Source organism: Calonectris borealis, chromosome 4 (genome assembly GCF_964195595.1).
Source record: "Calonectris borealis chromosome 4, bCalBor7.hap1.2, whole genome shotgun sequence".
Taxonomy (NCBI): Eukaryota; Metazoa; Chordata; class Aves; order Procellariiformes; family Procellariidae; genus Calonectris; species Calonectris borealis.
This window is the reverse complement of record NC_134315.1, coordinates 17,604,134-17,622,116: the sequence shown is the minus strand read 5'-3', so window position 1 is coordinate 17,622,116 and position 17,983 is coordinate 17,604,134. Positions and strand designations below refer to the sequence as shown.

Genomic DNA, 17,983 nt, shown 5'->3' with positions numbered 1-17,983 from the left:
TTATGCATTCTTTGAAGTGGGCCTTATTACAGGCATGCCACTGCTTTCTGAAGTTAGCTGCAGGTAGCAGCAACTTGCTTGCTGTTTCTTTCTCTTAACTTTACCTTAAGGCGAATCATTCAGTAGTTAATGTTTGATTTTCCTTATATGCAATAGAAGACAAGATATCCTCAAACACAATTTGACATTTTTCTACTAACTAAAAGTTTCATCTGGCCATAGAACTTTCTGTGAATGGGACTTTTCTGCTCAGTAGAAGAAAAACTATTGAAATCATTCATTTTCAGTGTTAAAAGCATTTTCCTCCTCATTGTTAGAGAGGAGGAATGAAATCACTGCATCTTCTGTCCAGGTGACTCACACGAGCAGAGCTAGTTTCAGTTCCACTTTTCCCACCATCCTCTCTGGAGAACCCCAACAATGAGCTCATATCCATACCAAACTTGGATTAATATGAAGTTGGGCATTCCAGCTTTCTCTTTTTCTCCAGTGATTTTTTCCCAGCCAGCAAAGACAGTCTCTCCACCATAACAGAATCTAACTCCTAATTTCCTGTCACTTTTATGGTCCAATGTTGGTTTCTTTTTGATAGTAAATTAATCCAGGTTAGAGAATGTTTCCTTAGCCTCTATTCTGTGTAATGTTTCTTGGTTTAGGACATTAGTAATTACTCAGTTTTGCCTCTACAGTAATGCTGTGTACACGATGGTGAATGTGTTAACTTACCATATCCCTCATCCACATTTCTCACCCACACCATTAATTTCTGTTTCTTTAATGAGGTCTTCATGTCTGGAGAGGCAAATGTTCCATGTTCAGGACAGTGACCGGAAAGCAGCTGGGGTACCATCTGCTATGACAAAGCTTGAAACTTCAGAGAGATTTGTCATTTTTCCCATAGCCCCTTCCAGATCTGCAGATAAACACATGGGGCTAAGCAAACCTTGATCAATGAGATGAATCGGTTTTTGTTACATACATGTTCTTCTTCAGTAATAGGAGGTTGTGCCATTTCCTCTACCTGCGTTATTTTCTGATCAGTTCTTCAGGCAGGGACAGTGCTGACAACACAGAGCCAAGCCCAGAAAGTGAAATGTTGTGGTTGTATTTCCATGCATGGGTCAGGTTGACACTGCACTCTGAAGTTCAGTTGCTGCAGCCTAAACAATCAGTATCATTTGTGCCCTTTGTGTTACCTTAAATTTATGAGCATTTTGACTGTGTTGACACATTCTGATACATCTTTAATAACACAGCCTTCAAAAGCATCTTAAGGGTCTCTGCCAGTGGGTGGGTATGCATCTTCCCTCTCATCAGTAATTTGAAAAGGGTCAGTCACAGTCTGTCCTTATACCTCTAACTATTTTCTCTACTTTCTCCACTCTGCTAAATAAAATACTAAGTTTTCCCCTTTTGACAGTCACTTCCACTCTATTACACTCATTTTCCTTTGTAATGTGGTTTCTGTGATTCTGTCAGTTCTCATGCTACTGGTTGCAGACCTTCAGCATCTCCTCCTGTCAATATGACTCTTCCTGCCCAAGTCCCTTATTTAACACCTTTCCTACATATTACATATTTCCTACATTCTTAAAACAAATGTAGTTAGCCAGTGTGCTTCACAATTGCACTGCACAACTCATGCCTAGTTGGCCTATTACTTATCCAGTGATTCTTTTGACCTGAATCTTTAAGTGCTGCGGCAAGACACTGTAGTGTGTTGAAAGTAGAACCAAGTGCCACTAAAGTCTCTCCAATAGCACAAATACAAAAACATTTTTCTCACCAGAAGTTTTCTTCTCCCAGGCTTTCATTGGTGCGGGCTCAATACTTCCGGTGATTTCCACAGATGCATTGGCTTTTTTTAGTGCGTAAAGTAAGTTGACAGAACAGGGATCCAGAAATTGTAGTCCACTCAGCTGTCTTAGTCTCAGCAGATGCCAGTCATTTGAACTGTTCTCAGATTTGTTCCTGTTCTCGATCACATCTGATCTTTGGAAGAAATGTTATCCCATTGTGCAGAAACTGGAATTACCAATTTCCTCTTTCCTCCAAACAAAGAGCAAAGATGGGCAAGGCTCCTTCTGCAAGGTTCATAGAAAACCTGCCTTTCTATTGCTAGCTTTCCTATGATTTTAAAGAAATTAGTTATCTAATTTGGGAGTGTCACTGCCTTATTACTTACACAGTACTAAGTTCCTCTAATATTTGAAGCTAGCTGCAGTGTTTTCCCAAGTCTTTGCTCAGTTTTCAAGCCTCTTTACTGGCTGAAATTTTATTCCTTTGCATTTTTCATATTCTTCTGTTTCAAATAAAATTTTCTTGCAAGCCCAGGCCCTTGAACGTAGAGCAGTGACTTGTACACTGTGACTGTGATTTGTGGATTACAGATATATGCAAGATCATCAGAAAAGGTCCATACAACCATATCACTTAAATATCACTTTCTGTTAAGTTCAATAAAAAACGTGCACATTGATCCATTTTTGTCTATTTGAATTTGGAAATTTGACAACAATGCACAACTCTCACAAACTCTAAGAACCATTGCTGTAGGTTGCTCCCAGTCATAACCATTGCTTTCATTTATTAATGAAGATCCTGTTGAGTGTAATACTGTAGCCATGAACCCAGTGAAATATCATTGGAAAGCGTTGGAAAGAATAAAGCATCACTACATGCCACTAAGTAAATCAAATGTTCTTTGTTACAACCAGAGTCTTAATTAGAGCCTCCTTGCACTCTTTAAGCGAGTTACATACCTCAATAATCTCTCCTTCTCTTTGTAGTTCTCTGTAAGCTCCTCAAAAGCCAAATCCATAAATAAACCTGCTAATGTGGAAGGGAGCAATACAATCTCTTATGTGTTTCAGAAACAGGGGGTAAGTTTAGGTGGTTTGTAATGGATGTAGTAGTACTAGAGCTACATTTCCAGGGCCAGAAGATTAGTGTCAGAAATCATCCCATGTCTCAGAACTGTGCAGTTCAGAATCTAAGATTTAGCCGTAAGGAGATGAGAATGAACAAATTGGTTTCCAGTTGTTGCGCTTTAGGAAAAATATTCCAAACAAGACCAGAATGTCAAGTTAACAGAGAGGACTATGATGAGATGTGAAAGATAACCATTTTTCTCTAGAAAGTGTTTACTCTGAAACCTAATTAAAATGTCAGTTCTGTTTCCATAGATCATTTCAACACCAATGTCAGGCCGATGTTTTTGTCTTGGAGGCAATGACCATTACGGGTGTGGGCAGCAATGGGGCTCTCAGTCATTAATAATTTTTGTGGCAAGGAGCTAAGGTGATTATTAAAATAATCACCACTAACACAATTCTGTAAGAAGGAAGGAAGGAAGGCAGGGGGAAGTACCCTTCTTCTTTTGACTTAGCACTTAGAGGTATGCTGGCTGCTAAAACTAGTGCAACCTTCAGTCCTTGCAGTATCAGTCTTGCTTGAACAATATACTTGATAGTTTCAGGCGTTTTTAATTATCTCAGGCTGGGGAAGCACTGTTTTTCTACTTCTGGGGACTGTGACACCTGAGCTACGAACTAATCACTGTTACACACTGAGCGGGGCTACGTATTAACAGCAGCAAAGACGGCAGGTATAGGGATGGGGAATTTTACACGGTCCACCACACATTTTTACCTCCAGACTCCAGTAAGACATTGTTTAGCCATTGGATGATCTTTAAAATCCCAAGTTAAAAAGTTTGGTTATGTAACTGAGCATAGCAGAGCTAAACTTTAAGGCTAGGTATAAAAAAGATGAAGCTTGAGAAATGTCCGGTCTGTTAAATAGAAGTGCTTGCATTTGAGTTGTGTATGAAGTGATCTCTGTGTATAGTTTATATGCATCAATTTAAGTTTGGATGGCAATTAGGGTTATTTCAGGATGAAAGGTATGATATACATGAAAGCTGCTTTTGTGGTTATATTATTAAATAATACATTTCTATCACATAATGTAAAACATCCACTGCTTTATTTACAGTGCTTCACTGCAACCATATTTTACTATCATGAGACATTCCTTGACCAAAAATGTTGTTTCTAATCACAGAGTAAATTAATAAGACTGAGTGACTACAGTCTAAATCTTTTTTAAACTAATCTAGTCAAATATATGCTACCATAACTAGGCCATAGCAGTGTGTGCTGCCGTGCAAGAGACTAGGGTTTAATTCTTGGATTCTGCTTCTCACTCCATGAGCAGGAGCTAGGAGCACTCCAGAGCTGCAGCCTCAACCCTGGGAGGGATGGAGCCTTGTGTCATTCAACAGCAGTGACCCCCACTGGCCAATTTAAGGAGAAGCATTGAGGGGCTCTAAAAGGAGTCACTTCCAGTCCTCCTCAGAGGTTGGTGGTCATTGCACGGGAACTAGTGAGTGGAGGTTCAATGGGGTGCACTCGGTGGGGTCTTCAGCTTTCAGTCTGAGGAGCAGAATCCTCTCCGGGGAGGAACCAGCATGTGCGCTTCCTGAGACACTATTTTTGCCTGACATAACTATAAGTGGCAGGATTGTCAAGAATATATATATTATTTTTTTAAAATGTCCTGTAACTAATGCTGTGATATCTTTTAAATAGAATGAGGGAAAACTCCACTAACCTCAATATAATTGTAGTTTAATTCCCAGAGAGAAAAAGAGAGATACTCAATAGCATGGAGAGAAATGTAAGTGCAAACTGTCCTCTCAGTGGGTGTCATTATATTAAAGGAATAATATTTGCAAAGAATCTGAGAAATTAGAGATGGCAATACTTACAAGGTCATTGAGCATCTCCCCGCTGATGCACGAATGTTTCCTACCACAGATTGAGATTTTTCCCAGCCCAGTGTTAGGTGACCTGAGCAGCAAAGCTAGCACTGTTCCAGTGGGGTCGTTAATCCTCAGTCTGCGGTTCTCAGTAACAGGAATATTGTCTTAGCAGTGGGGCTTTCATTTTCATTTACTTAATGTCATCTTAGTACCCTAGTTTACATCTCATCGGATTGGCCTAAAGCGATCCTCTTCCTTTCAGCACTTGCAGCTGTTAAGCATGTTTACCCCTCCCAATCATCTGGTGGATGTCATACATACTTAGTTCTTCCACGTGGCCTCCCCAGCCAGCTGTTCTAGCCCCACAGTTATTTTTGATGCGCTTCTCTAGGTCTCATCCAAGTTGCCGACCTCTTGCTGGTATGGCAACAGGGAGAACTTGAGGTCCATACTCAAGGGCGTTGAAGTAAGAGGAGCCGTTGCCACCTCGGTCTCTGATTCTGTATTTCAGCCACTTTTTGTGGTCCTTTTTGCCTGCCGTATCACATTGCACGCTCAAACCCAACTTGCTGTCCTCTGCCAGGTCTCTCTTGTCATTACTGCTCTCGCAATACAATGGGGTCAGGTCTGGTTCAGCAGTGCACACTATACATCGTCTGTTGTTTAGAGGGACGAAATAAATTAGGATAAACTTTTGGTTATAAACACCTTTGTCTTTTCAACTTCTATGTTGCAAAGCTGTGTGTGAGTTTTATTTAACCAAATATTTTATGGATATATGGAGTAACAAAATATAGACAATGTAAAGAAGAAATCATGTAACAGTTTCCATCTACTCACAAATTTTTCACATAGCACAGGCTGAAAATGTGATATAAACATTATTCTGTAGCATGTCAGCCTTTGCTGAGGGATATCAAGAAACAGTAAATACTTACAGGCAATAATTTGTATTGTTTCATGGTGAAGGAAGTACATATCTGATTAAAAAGAAACCTTATTGAATGCAAACATTTGTCTTCTGTTTGCTTTTTACAAATGCTTTTACATTCGTAAGGAGGAACAGATCCTTTAAAATATGAATCTGTTGTTCGCCAGGATTCTTGGAAGGGCTTGTTAAATCAGCAGGTACAAAGCTAGACATCTGGAATTACTGCACTTTTACCAAACGCTAGCTGCTGCCCTGCCACCTGAGCTGCATGAAAAGATGCATCCCACGTATTTCGTTAGCGGTTAGCACAGCAGCCTGATTCTCCATTGAACAGAGAGAACAAGAGAGCTCTCTGGCTTTGCACCTTTGCTTTCCAATCTCAAGTTTGCACCTTTCTATCCCATGCTGGTTAGGTTTTTTGCAGCAAATCTGTGATGCACTGGAGTACAGTAGGCGGTTTACTTGTTTTCATGGAAGGACAATTTGTACTTAAAGCAGTGATTAGATGAATTCTTTCTTTCTTGCATGCTTCAGTTTTTGATGACTACTAGCTTCATCAGTGTAATTATAATTAGCACTCTTCATCTTCCTTTTACGGTACCAGCTGGACAGATTGGTCCTCTTACTGCACAGATTGGCGGCAGGGTTGCCTACATGGAGTTAGGTGACAGGCACCATGAAATAACAGATGGTAAATTCAGGGCTTGTTGGCAATCAGCAGGTTTTTGCTAATGACTTAATTAGCTATGCAAATTGTCAAATCAGTGTGAACATTGTTTTTATCGAAAACTTTACCTAAATTAATTACCATAATTAAGTAGCAGAATGTCAAGTATATTGGATGCGTAAAAGGGCTTGGCTGGCTATGGATAAGAGAGTTACCATCTTTATTAGAGTGTTGTGCTCCACATTTGAGAAGTCTGAGAATAAGAAATGCGGTTTCTTTTAAACAACTTTTAAAATACGCATATCGCCGAGTTGCAACTGAGATGCACCCTGGTGCCTTTCCAAATAAAATGGCTCAGGAAAGAATTACCGGTTAAAGGCTAAATATTTCAAGCAGGAGTTTAAGGCAGTTTCATCGCCTGCTTACTTGCTTAAAATCACGCACATTTTTCAGTCTACCTGCTTTTCAGTTCCGGGGTTTCTGAGATCCAGAGCCATGAGCATGCAGCTAGAGAGATGTGTTACAGTTCTTCATTTAAATTAGAAATAAAGTGTAAGCCTGTCTTCTGGTTCCTACTATGCAGGAACTTTTAACTCTGTTGTTCAAATATCACAAAGTTAAGAGATGCAAATTCTCTAACATAATTTTTTTAAGTTGATTTTTTCTCTCTCAAGGTTTCCATATAACAAATATTGGGTGCTGTTCACAGGATGTGATGGTGGTAGGAGAACCAACTCTGATGGGAGGCGAATTTGGGGATGAAGACGAAAGGCTTATCACTAGATTAGAGAATACACAGTATGATGCAGCAAATGGCATGGATGATGAAGAAGATTTCAACAATTCACCTGCACTGGGAAATAACAGCCCGTGGAACAGCAAACCTCCTGCTAACCAGGAGACAAAATCTGAAAACCCCACACCACAAGCTTCCCAATAGGTTATTCTGCAGCAGTACCCACTGCAATGTATGTCAGTGGGTTATTAATTACTGTTTCACAGCATTCTTCAAAATAAGATGAAAAAAAACACCTTTCAACAGATACAGTATCTATTTCTAAACTAAAACTATCTGATTTTTTTTAATTAGGGAAAACTCTTGTATAAGCTTCCATATACATTTCTTGGAAGCATTCACATACAACATGATACTGGCACTGACCTCAATTAAAATAATTGAAAATTAAATAGCACCTCATGGCAAATTTCTGACAATGCATTTTATTGGAAGGGGTTGTTTTTTTCCTCATCAAACAATGGCCATATTTTAACAAGTCATCAGTGCTCAGGATCTCATTAACTATGTAAAACTTTTTACAATTGTAATATATTTTCTGCTTTTCAACTTGCACCTGAAATTTCTTGTTTCAGAAAAAATCAGCTTTTAAGGAAAAGTAATTTAAAGTAACTTTTGTTCTTTCTTTAACTTTCGTTTCATCAGTTAATCATTTAAAGGATCCAGCATTTTTAATTTGCATTTAGCTGATGCGAGTAGATACTCTTTCCATCATTTAATAAAAATGCTGAAACAAGAAATGTCTTTTTTTCATCAAAGACATGAGAAATATTTTTATGTGGAAAAAGACACCCAGTCCTACGAGAGTTTATGCTTTGTAAAATTGCTGTCGATCCAGATATTTTAAAGCCATGTAATCCATTAACTTTGTGGGCAGCTTAATAAATCTAAAACTTTTGTGTTTTTATTATTGTATCTGAGTTGGCTTTGTTGTTATTTCTTTTCATAGTACATTTCTTGTATAATATTTTTGTAAAGCCCTCAAACCATTTTTTTTTTTTTTTTTTTGATTCCGGTGTATTTATGTGAAACTTTATAAAAGAAACTAATTTTTTCATTTACATATTAATATGTTCAACTCATCATGTAAAGACACAGTGAGTCAGTGTGTTATATAATACAACTGTATTTTATGTATGCTTTGCCAATAAGTGTGCCAATAAACTGTGTTAACAAATGTGCTCTTATATAGTGCGTTTACAGTTCCTTGCATGCAAAAGACACACGCCCATGTGCAGGATCGTGCACCAGGAATTTCTGGAATTAATGTTTCACTGAATTACAATCTTTTTCCAGCAAAAAGGAAAGCCTGTAGTGTAGGTGTGAATCGCTTACAGCTCAATTTGGTTAGATGGTCTTTTTTTAACATTAATGATGTGTAACACCGCAGGTCAGTAGCAGCGGCGAGAGCCAAGCATGAGGGAGTGCAGGGCATCCAGCAAGCGCACCTCCCTCCTGAACTCTGCATCCCTCGCCTTCCAGGGCTGGGGCTTATCAGAGCGGGGATTTCCACTCTGCTGAATTCTGTCTGATAGTTTTACAATGGGTCCCTCAACTGGGGCTGAGAGGATTTAAAAAATTCTCCTTCTTTCTTCCCTTTGCTATCAAATCAATTGTTCACGGGAGCAAGCAAAACCTCTGGACGGGTGCAGCCGCTCTGAATACAGCCCGGCGTGTAAAGCCCTTGGCTGAGCTGGGCGGCACCGAGGCACGCGCCTGCATCCCGAGGCAGCTGAGAAGCCCTGCAAGGTGCACCCTGCGGGTGGCAAATACTTACAGGGAGAATTACCGACACAGAGATACTGAATCTACGCGATCCTGTCTTTTGTGCAGGGCAGTGATGTTTTGCTCTTGACTGAAGCTGTATTTTTAATATTACTGATGTTATAAAAGCATCTGAAGAACTCTTGGCTTTTTTCTGAGTGACTGTACTTATACCCAGAAGCCACTCTAGGGAAATGTGTCTCCCAAGCATATATACATATTTCTAAGCATGCTTTTGCTGGATGTGATTCCGCCAGAGAGTTTTGAAACCACCATTGCAGAAGAAATGCAGGGCAAAGCACCCTGCGTGGCCACCTGGTTCTTCAGCGGGAGTCAGCTCCCTCCCTGCCCGAAGAATGAACCTCAGCCTCCGACATGGGCCCCGTTCTCCTGCAAGCAAAATCCTCGTTCGATGAATTTTGGCACCTATGGTAGGCCTTGCAGGAAGATAGCCTAAACGACACAAAAGCATATCTGCTGTAGGGTAGAATTTAAAACTAGCTAAATAACAAACGTGGACTGAGCGTATCCACATAGACGGCAACGCTGCTCCTTCATAACACTTGCAGGATGGAGGAAACGGTAGGTCTATCATTCAGTGACTATATCAGCCCTGATTTTTCCATGTAAATAATTAAATTCACAATGTATTCCATTAAGGGATCACTGGCTCCTATATAGCTGCTATAACATTACAATTATACACTGTAATTCTAATGTTCAAAAACACTAATCATTCATATTACATTTCCATGAGCACACTCTAAAAGGCGTTCCTTATTATTAATCTTTCAAGACTGGCATTACTATTTCAATTTTTAAAAGATTTATGATGTCATAGTACTCCTGTTGTTTCAGTAAATAAACATAGGAACGCTTGAAAAATGGGTAACAGACTCCTCAGAGTGCTGTCCTTGAATTAATCTGTAAGGACGCTTTCTCCATATCTCCTGAAAACCCCCATCTACAAGCTATCAATCCAGCGTGTTGTGGTTAGGGTGAATAACAGATGGAGCTAGCTGATTTTCTGTATTCACTTATTTATGCATACAAGAAAAAGTCCAAACGGGTGGTCTCAGTGAAGTGGTTTGAGATGCACAGCAGCTGACCACGCAGTCTCGTCGTTGCTACTTGCTTCATCCCCGGGTCCTGGGCTGCTGCATGGGCTTTTCTTACCATTTTTCAAATGACACGGTAAACTCGTCCAGGCAGAGCCTGTGCTCCCGTGTCTTCCCATGCGCCCTGTCCTTGGGAACACTCTCTACAGGTAGAGAATTAAGGTACAGCAATCACATTAACTACTGGATTTTATGCCTTTTGATTGTGGGTTGCAGCTTTGGTGTGCTGCGTGGCTGTCTGATGCAGAGAAGTGGGAAAGGTGCATAAAGATCACAGGTGAGTTGAAGTAACATGTTCACGAGAGCTGAGGTTGCTGCCTGAAGAATGAAAGCTTGAAACCAACAATTAATTTTACTGTAATCTAATCTCACCACCTACAAGAACATTGTATCTCTCTTAGAATTTGGAAGGAAATAATGTTGTTGATACTTTCCTCTGGAAAGCCCTGCAATTATTAAAAGGAGGAAGGAAACTTATCTCATGATGCTGAAATACTTTCAAAGAGAAAGCTCTTGTTTGTTTTAGCTAAATGGAGGGAAATACTGGCCCTGAGAAGCGCCCTCGCAAATCAGAGGGAGGAAATTCCTGGAGTTTACTTAGAAAAGCAGAATCATATAATTAGTGAAGTGACTGAGAAAGAACACTGATAACTAAGCTGGTTGCTGTTACAAAGGACTCGGAACATGCAAGAATCATAAGCACTGGTGGGTTTTGGTTTTTGTTTGAATTGCTTTGTTTGGGGATTATTTTTTTCTGGTCTTGGGTCAGCAAAGTCCACTTCTCAGGGAGCTTCCAAGTCACATGAGTCACCAGCTGGTCTCACCAGCTGCCCCTCGTGAGAACGTTGCAGTTCTTAAAGCTCCTTCTTTCTCCCTTTTCACAACAAGCAAAAAGAAGCAGTATTTGCAGTTTTGTAGTCTTTTCAGAAAGAAGGTGTCCTCAGGTCTCATCTTTGCATCAGTATGTATGAATGTAATAACATTGTAGGATAATTCAATTTAGGAGGGACCTTGGGAGGCATAGCTAGCATTCGTATGCTTGCAGCATCATCGGGCTCTGTGAAAGTCGTAAGCAACTAATTTTAACCTTGGTCCTGGAGAAGGTCGTACTCTCCCACCCTGGGGAAGTGTAACCAGCTTGTGTCCTTGAGGAACAGAGCAAAAGTACCTGTTACCAGAGAGCTGCCAAGGAGAATCCCTGGTGAAGTGTGGAGAGAGAGATGGGGGCAGAGGGGAAGGAAACCACTGAATGGAAAGGCAAAATACTGAGCACTACTGGGTGTTCTCTGACAGCAGGGTGGAGGGAGGTTCCTTACCCAGCCTTTGCTGCAAAACACTGTTAAAGGAGCCTAAATGATAGAACGACCCATAAGAACAGACTAAATTTTGCCATTTCATGGCCTCCATGAAAATCCCATTTTAGCAAAGACAGGATGAAAGAGAAAACATGAATGATTGATATTGAAGGAAACCCAGTTTGTGCCTAATATATCCTGGAGAAACTGCTAATGGAAATTGAATAGTCCTGAAAATATTTCCTGAGACTGCAACTCTGATCAAGTAGCCCTATGGTGATATATGGCACGTCCAAATTAAAGCTGCCCTGGGGCACAAGTAACCCCAGCAGCTGGTTTTACTGTGTAGGACTAGATGATTTGTATGTTTTTTCTAGCTTTTTGACAGCATATTTTTATATAAGGCTAAGGCCTGAATCTTCTACAATGTAAGAGGAGCTACTGAATATTGAACATCCCATAGAACGGATGTTACTCTAGCACATCATTATGCTTCTATTAGGAAGTCTGGTGGTACCCCAGCATTGCAGAATGGCAGATGGTACCTTTAGACAAAAAGTCGCTTACGGAAGTCTCTAAACTAAGACCATGCTGCTATGTTTCTTGAGAAGATATGAATTTCCACTGAATGTTTACACTATTAAAATCTGTTCTAATTTATCGTGTTATTTTGACAGCAACTAGTACCAGTTCTTTCAAAGGGAGAGGCTTTATTAAGATCAGTGATGGAGCAATCTAACTGTAGGAACATTTCTTCCACGACCCTGTGAGTCACTTCTGAAATAAAAGAACTATATCCCTTACATCAAGAAATAATTTTAATGGGTGTATGGGCAGTCTTAATCCATAAGCACGTTTTAAAACACCATTATGCACTAAAGATGACATCAGAGAATAATACACTTGTGCATACAGAATCAAAAATGTTATAAAAAGCATCCAGCCACAACAGAGCACAAACACTCCAGTTCCCCAAGAAACTCCTGACTGTGCTTCCATCAACTTGAGAGGGAGCAGGATGAGAACGATAAGCTTCCGTTTGGATAAGTTACTAAATGTATCCCTGATAAGTCAGGTGCTGAACGCCATTACTGTACATTAGCAGGGGAATGTGCTTCAGCTGAACCCAGATAAATGCCCACCCAGTGAGCCTCCGTTCCTGTTGGACACCCAAATTTAGGATCCTGTAGGTCTGAGCTCATAGCTGGAGTCCAAAATTCTTCAGGTTGTTTTTCTTTTCTTTCTGTGTGTGGTTGTGGGGATTTTATGAGGGTTTTTTTGTTGTGGTTTGTTTTGGGTTTTTTTTGATTTGTACAGTGTTCTGTGATATAAATACTTCCTGGGTGTCCAGGATCTTGCCAGTTGGAAGGTGGCATGCAGAACAGTCATTAGAGTGTGTGTGTGTGGGAGCTGTATTTTATATTATGTTAAAAGGAATTCTGACTGATCTCAGGAGATCCTCAAGTTGTGTATATCACCTCAGTTTAATTAATAGCTCTGTCTCAGCAACTCTGAATTCATCTGAGATAGTATGTACAATTTTGTATTGAACAGCTCTAATGTATAAGGCTAGCGTCTCCTTTGTAAGTGCATTAGGAGACATTTTAGCAAATGCTTAATATGAAGCAGGCATTTAACACTCCTTATCACATTCGACTTCAACTCTCATTTCATCACATAAAGTTTCATCCTCCCTGACTGATCTCTTGGGGGATCTGAGTACTGGAAAAGCTTTTAAGAACTGTGTTTGGTGCTTTCAGATGCTGGGTTGAGGGTTTTTTTTCCATTCAATTTTCTTTCATCTCTCTTTGATAGCTTACGAAAATTTGTTTGCTGTTTTGCCCAAAGTTTTTAACTTTCCATCTTCTTCTGGCTATGTGTAAAACAAAATGCAGGACTTGCTTGTACTGCACACAGACAAACCCTTCAAAACCAAGGTGGGTTGCTCCTGGGTTGCCAAGAGAGATCAAATTCAGCAGACAGAAGGTGTGAAATTTAGGAACTGTGATGGATACTGGGGCTTGGGTCTGTCTTTGACTGCAAACTCCATTTTGAAAGGGAATTTTCAGCTCTTTTCTTTGAAATTTCCCCTCCAGGTTAAACTCATGTTCCAAAGTGTGATAACAAAAGGTGAGCAACTGAGGCAGCTATCTTTTCATACAGGTTTTTCAGCAGCTCTGACTGTCTCTGTGCTTAAATCACCAGCTCCTCCAATGTGAATCAGGTGAAGTGCTACAGGAGCTCAATTTATAGGAGCTGGGCTCAGAGCTAAGATGTCCCTGGACAGTGATCAAGAACCTTTATTGTGGTTCCTGAGCTTTGTAGGAGCAATGCAATTTCATTTTTGCATATGACAGCTATCATCTCCTCTCCTTGCCTTTGTGTCAACAGGGACGAGGAGTTTCAAGTTGGCTTTGTTTAGCAAACTTCCAAGTTTTGTTGTTATTTCAGCCTAAGGGCTCAGAAAAATATAACCTAAATCAACCTTTTTTCTCCCAGGAAATGTATTGTTTTTAAATATCCCGCTCCCCCTTTTTTTCTTTTTAAGTCAGAACTCCCATGAGAAGGGCCTAACTCACAAATTTCACGCAGCAGGATTTGGCTTTACTGCAGATCCCAGCTGCATTCCCGGGGCGGGGGGGGTGGGGGGGAATAATACTAATGACCAGTTTATAATGAGTGATTGAACAGTGGCACTCCACAGGGAGGCAACATTTTTAAGCTCAAGACCATGTAATAGTGGGATGTGGGCTTTTAAAATGGAAACAGAGTTGTCAAGTCCTATGATTTTATTGTGAGACCCGCGGCATAGCCGGTTCTCAAGTAGGGAGGGGAACTCTTGGGGAAGGAAGGAGTGGTCTGTATATAATTGCCTTCGAACAGTCTGACACTTCAGAAAGTGGCAATCTACAAGACGGCAGTTTCCAAGAAAAGCCCATATACCGGGGAAGAAAATTGCAATCAGTAATGAAAGAAATCTTCCAGAGATGGGCCTCATGCAGGCACTGCCAGGTACCAGGGTGGGCACGTAGCTGCAAGGTCAAGACTCGAAAGGGAAATGGAAAATTCATTTTATTTTATTTTTTATTCTTTTTATTAATTTATTTTATTTTTTCATCATCTGTGATAACACACGTCAGTGCCAAAACTGTTCTGGTTTCTTAACTGCAACAATCTCCTTTAACTGATTAACAGATGGATTAATTTGAAATAACCTTTGAGATAAAATAAACAAAACACATGGACAGTCCTACCTTGAAACCGGTGGAGTCATTTTGTCACATTAAAGGGGCAGTCACAGCTTTTCCAGGACTGTTATACCTGTCCACCTACACCTCACCCTCCACCCCAGCACCTTGCAGCAGTCTCCTCCAGGCCAGTGCCTCCCTGGTGGGAAGGTTTGTGGCTGTTTGACTTTCACTGCAAAACGCCTGCCTACGGGACTGCAGGCTGCTGTGAAACACCTAGAATAGATGTACGGAAATAATGATCCTCAAAACCACGATTTTTTAAACTTTAGTTTATTTTATTAAACCAGAACCTTTTTGTTTAGTTTGAATGCACTTTTTCTTTCAGTTCCTTCCAGGTATTGAAATTTTAACTTATACTTCAATAATTTTTTTTTCTAGATTTGATTTTCATGCAGCTACAAGCACTCCAAATTTGGTTTCGATTTAAAACAAACAGTTAAAAGATGCTGGAGCTAAAAGTCGAATATCAAATACAAGCACCTCTGATCTAGCCAGGGGTGGGCCGATGAGGTTCCCTTCTCAAGGCTCCTGACGAAGCCACGACGCTGCAGAGTGAATTACACAGATCACGTCCTGCCCAGCTCTCCACAGAAATATGCATCTACACGTTGCAGAGAGGTAGCTTGAAGGACATACGAATTATATAGATCACCCAAAGCGTCAGTTACTCCATCCTTCTCCTCTCCTCCCTTCCCCAATTCCCTTCAATATTTGAAACCAGACTAATCCAGGAGAGTCGCAATAAAAAAAAAAAAAAATCATAAAGAGTCATCAACTCCGGCTTTCCAGGTACAAGCGCACATCTTGGGATGCTCTTCTGGCAGCTGGTGCTTTAAATGTGACCAGAAGTGAACAACCCTGACTGTAACGCGGCTGTTGTGTACCTGGGTGGCTTTGTTGCATTTTCTGTGTATATGGCATAGCAAGCAGGACTGCGTCCTTCTCCCTTTTTGTTGTTCCTAAAAAAACCCAGTTTCCTAAAATTCCCACAAAAGGACTATGTTGAGGACCCCACTTTCTATACAGAGATAAAAGGCTTCAGAGCTCAGCTGGCCTCGTGGCACATCGGTGGTTCCTCTCGGGAAGCACACGCGCCCTGGAGAGGAGCGCGGCGCACGCAGCTCCTGCAGCACGGGGCTGCCCCTCTCATCAGCCGCCCCCGACCCATCCTTCGTCGGCAGGTACCACCCCTCCGCCTGAGCATCCATAGTTCTGCGCTGAAGCCACTCAGCCTTTTACATGACCCAAGACACTTGTATGTCTTAACATTAGTGAGTCTTGAGCGGAGCTGTGCCAATTTGGATCCCTTATTAGCAGTATTAAATTCCATTGTGCAGGTATTTCCACAGCTGTGAGTTATTCAACATAAACTCCTACTGAAGTAGAGAATAGGCTGCAAATAACCCACCAGGGGACAATTTCTTAAGTGCTAGTCATCCAGCAAATTCCTTTATTCTCAGTTTTTATAGCAGGATTATTCGATGTAGAGGATATGTCCAGGTTATAATGTATTTGATTATTTATAGCAGATATCTTGTGGCGTGAGCTCCATTTTAAAATGGACAAGGATATTTGGAACTAGACAGATGTGATGTTAATTTCCAAAACTAACCTCATTTTCAGTGGAGCCTGTGCTATTGCTTGCACTCTTGAGAATATCACTTTTCTGGTAATTTTTCAAACCCCCAGTTGTTTTCCTACTATGTCTACTTCAGCCTGTGATTTCTCTGTTTCCCATATCTTTCCTTGATGATTATTCCTATTTCCTAGTGAAGCATTTCTCCCCCCGTACCACCAAATGGATCTCCCTGTACGGAAAAAAAAAAACAAACCTCTCTTTCTGGTCTACTCTTCATCATCCCTTGAGGTATGTTTTCAGTTCTAGACAAGCCCCAAGAGCTGGTGTCACCTGATTTAAACCCCTCATTAAAACCCCTTGTACCCCACTGAATGGAAACTCCCCCTCCTGCCCTGCCACCTGCCCGAGCCACCAGCCTGCCCTTTGCCCTGGGAAATGTATTTTGAGGAAATACACCCTTTTTCTAATGCTGCTGCATCAGCCTAAGGACAGGTAGACCCTGATACAATTCTTCTGGCTGGTGTCTCCAAATCAGGCTATTGGCACAGCATAGTTCAGTCCCTTTTTGCAGCCGTCGTTACTCTCTGCCTCCTCACCCCCCGTTTGCTATTTAAAACACTTTGAACCGACCCAGTAGCTTCGTCGAGGGCCCCTACGTCTTGTACCGAGGGGGTTGTTGAACAACAGCTCCACATTCAGCTTCTCTGCCACCTTCCTGCTTTCATGAAAGTGATCCCGTTACCCGGCCTTTCTGCCTGCAGATGTCAGAGACGCACCTCGGCGCAGGGCTGGCTTCGGTCCCACCCTGCAGGAGGCTCAGCAGGGATGGTAGGTGTGCTGGAGCAGCACCAGGCAGTGAAGTCTTGGCAGATGCTGTGCCTCTGTATCTGCAGCTCTGTCTGCCCCTTTCCTCCATGTGATGGAGAGACCAGTTCTGGAATGTATATGCATGGGGTTATTCCATACTGAGCTGGCCATTAAAGTGCATCGCCTACAACCAAGGTCCTTTTTTTTTTTTTTTTTGTAAATCCCATGCATTAATGGAGGCACACTCGTGCGGTTTCAAAGTGCTGTGCATGGTTTTTATTCGTGTGACTTCCATTGAATTTTTTTGGTTTTTTTTAATAGAAACTTTGTAGCAAAATCTTCCAAGTGCTGCTTAACAGTGCTAGGATTTAATTCCTATCTTCTCTATCCTTTTTTTGCAGACTATTCAGCCAGCAATATTCAGGGCTTTTCTTAATGCCTTCCATCTCCTCTGCACTGCTGGAAAGGGGCCAGCCATCAGCCAAACAGCAAGTAAATAGACTGCATGCATTTAGTGTAGTGACGGGCACATATGTTTTTAGTGAAGAGTTTATTTGCCAGAAGAAAAGTAGTTTGAGAATTCAGGTCAACTTTTGGTGAATCACTTTGAACTAATAAATATAAGAGGTGAGGACAGAAAGATTTCAGAAGTGCAGAAAAAGTTCATATCAATTTTTCTGAAACAAATCAGCTCTGTTTAGTTGGGCTAGGCTACTCCCGTTGCCAGCAGCAAAAGGGGAAAAAAAAAAAGGGAGGGAAGAGGAAAAGGGGCAGGAGATTCTCTTGCTCCAAACCCAACACCTAAGTCAGAGGTGTTTAACGGATCCATTTCCTTCGGTGCCCATCGCTCTGCCGCCCCAGCCCTTGCCCCGGCTCTCCCCCTCTCCTGTGCCAAAGCTCCTATTTCCAAACCCATCCATTACAGTCTTCTACATCCCTCGGTCCTTCTCACGAACGTGCCCAGGTCCCAGCTGGAGAACCCCCAGCCTCCGCCATCCCACACCTCTCTT

The 17,983-nt window shown here is 41.3% G+C and overlaps 1 protein-coding gene across 5 annotated transcripts in view; it reads left to right on the top strand.

Moving 5' to 3' along the window:
* LDB2 (LIM domain binding 2) overlaps positions 1-8,476 on the top strand; it is a 224,073-nt gene extending 215,597 nt beyond the window's left edge. For 3 of the 5 annotated variants that reach the window (XM_075148820.1, XM_075148819.1, XM_075148821.1), the window contains exon 8: positions 7,073-8,476. In XM_075148820.1, the coding sequence (XP_075004921.1) occupies positions 7,073-7,303 (231 nt within the window). In that variant the 3' untranslated portion in view covers positions 7,304-8,476. Of the gene's footprint in view, positions 1-4,218; positions 4,362-7,072 lie in introns of those variants that run through there. The other 2 variants (XM_075148822.1, XM_075148823.1) reach the window with 2 other exon arrangements.
* Positions 8,477-17,983: the final 9,507 nt, after the last annotated feature.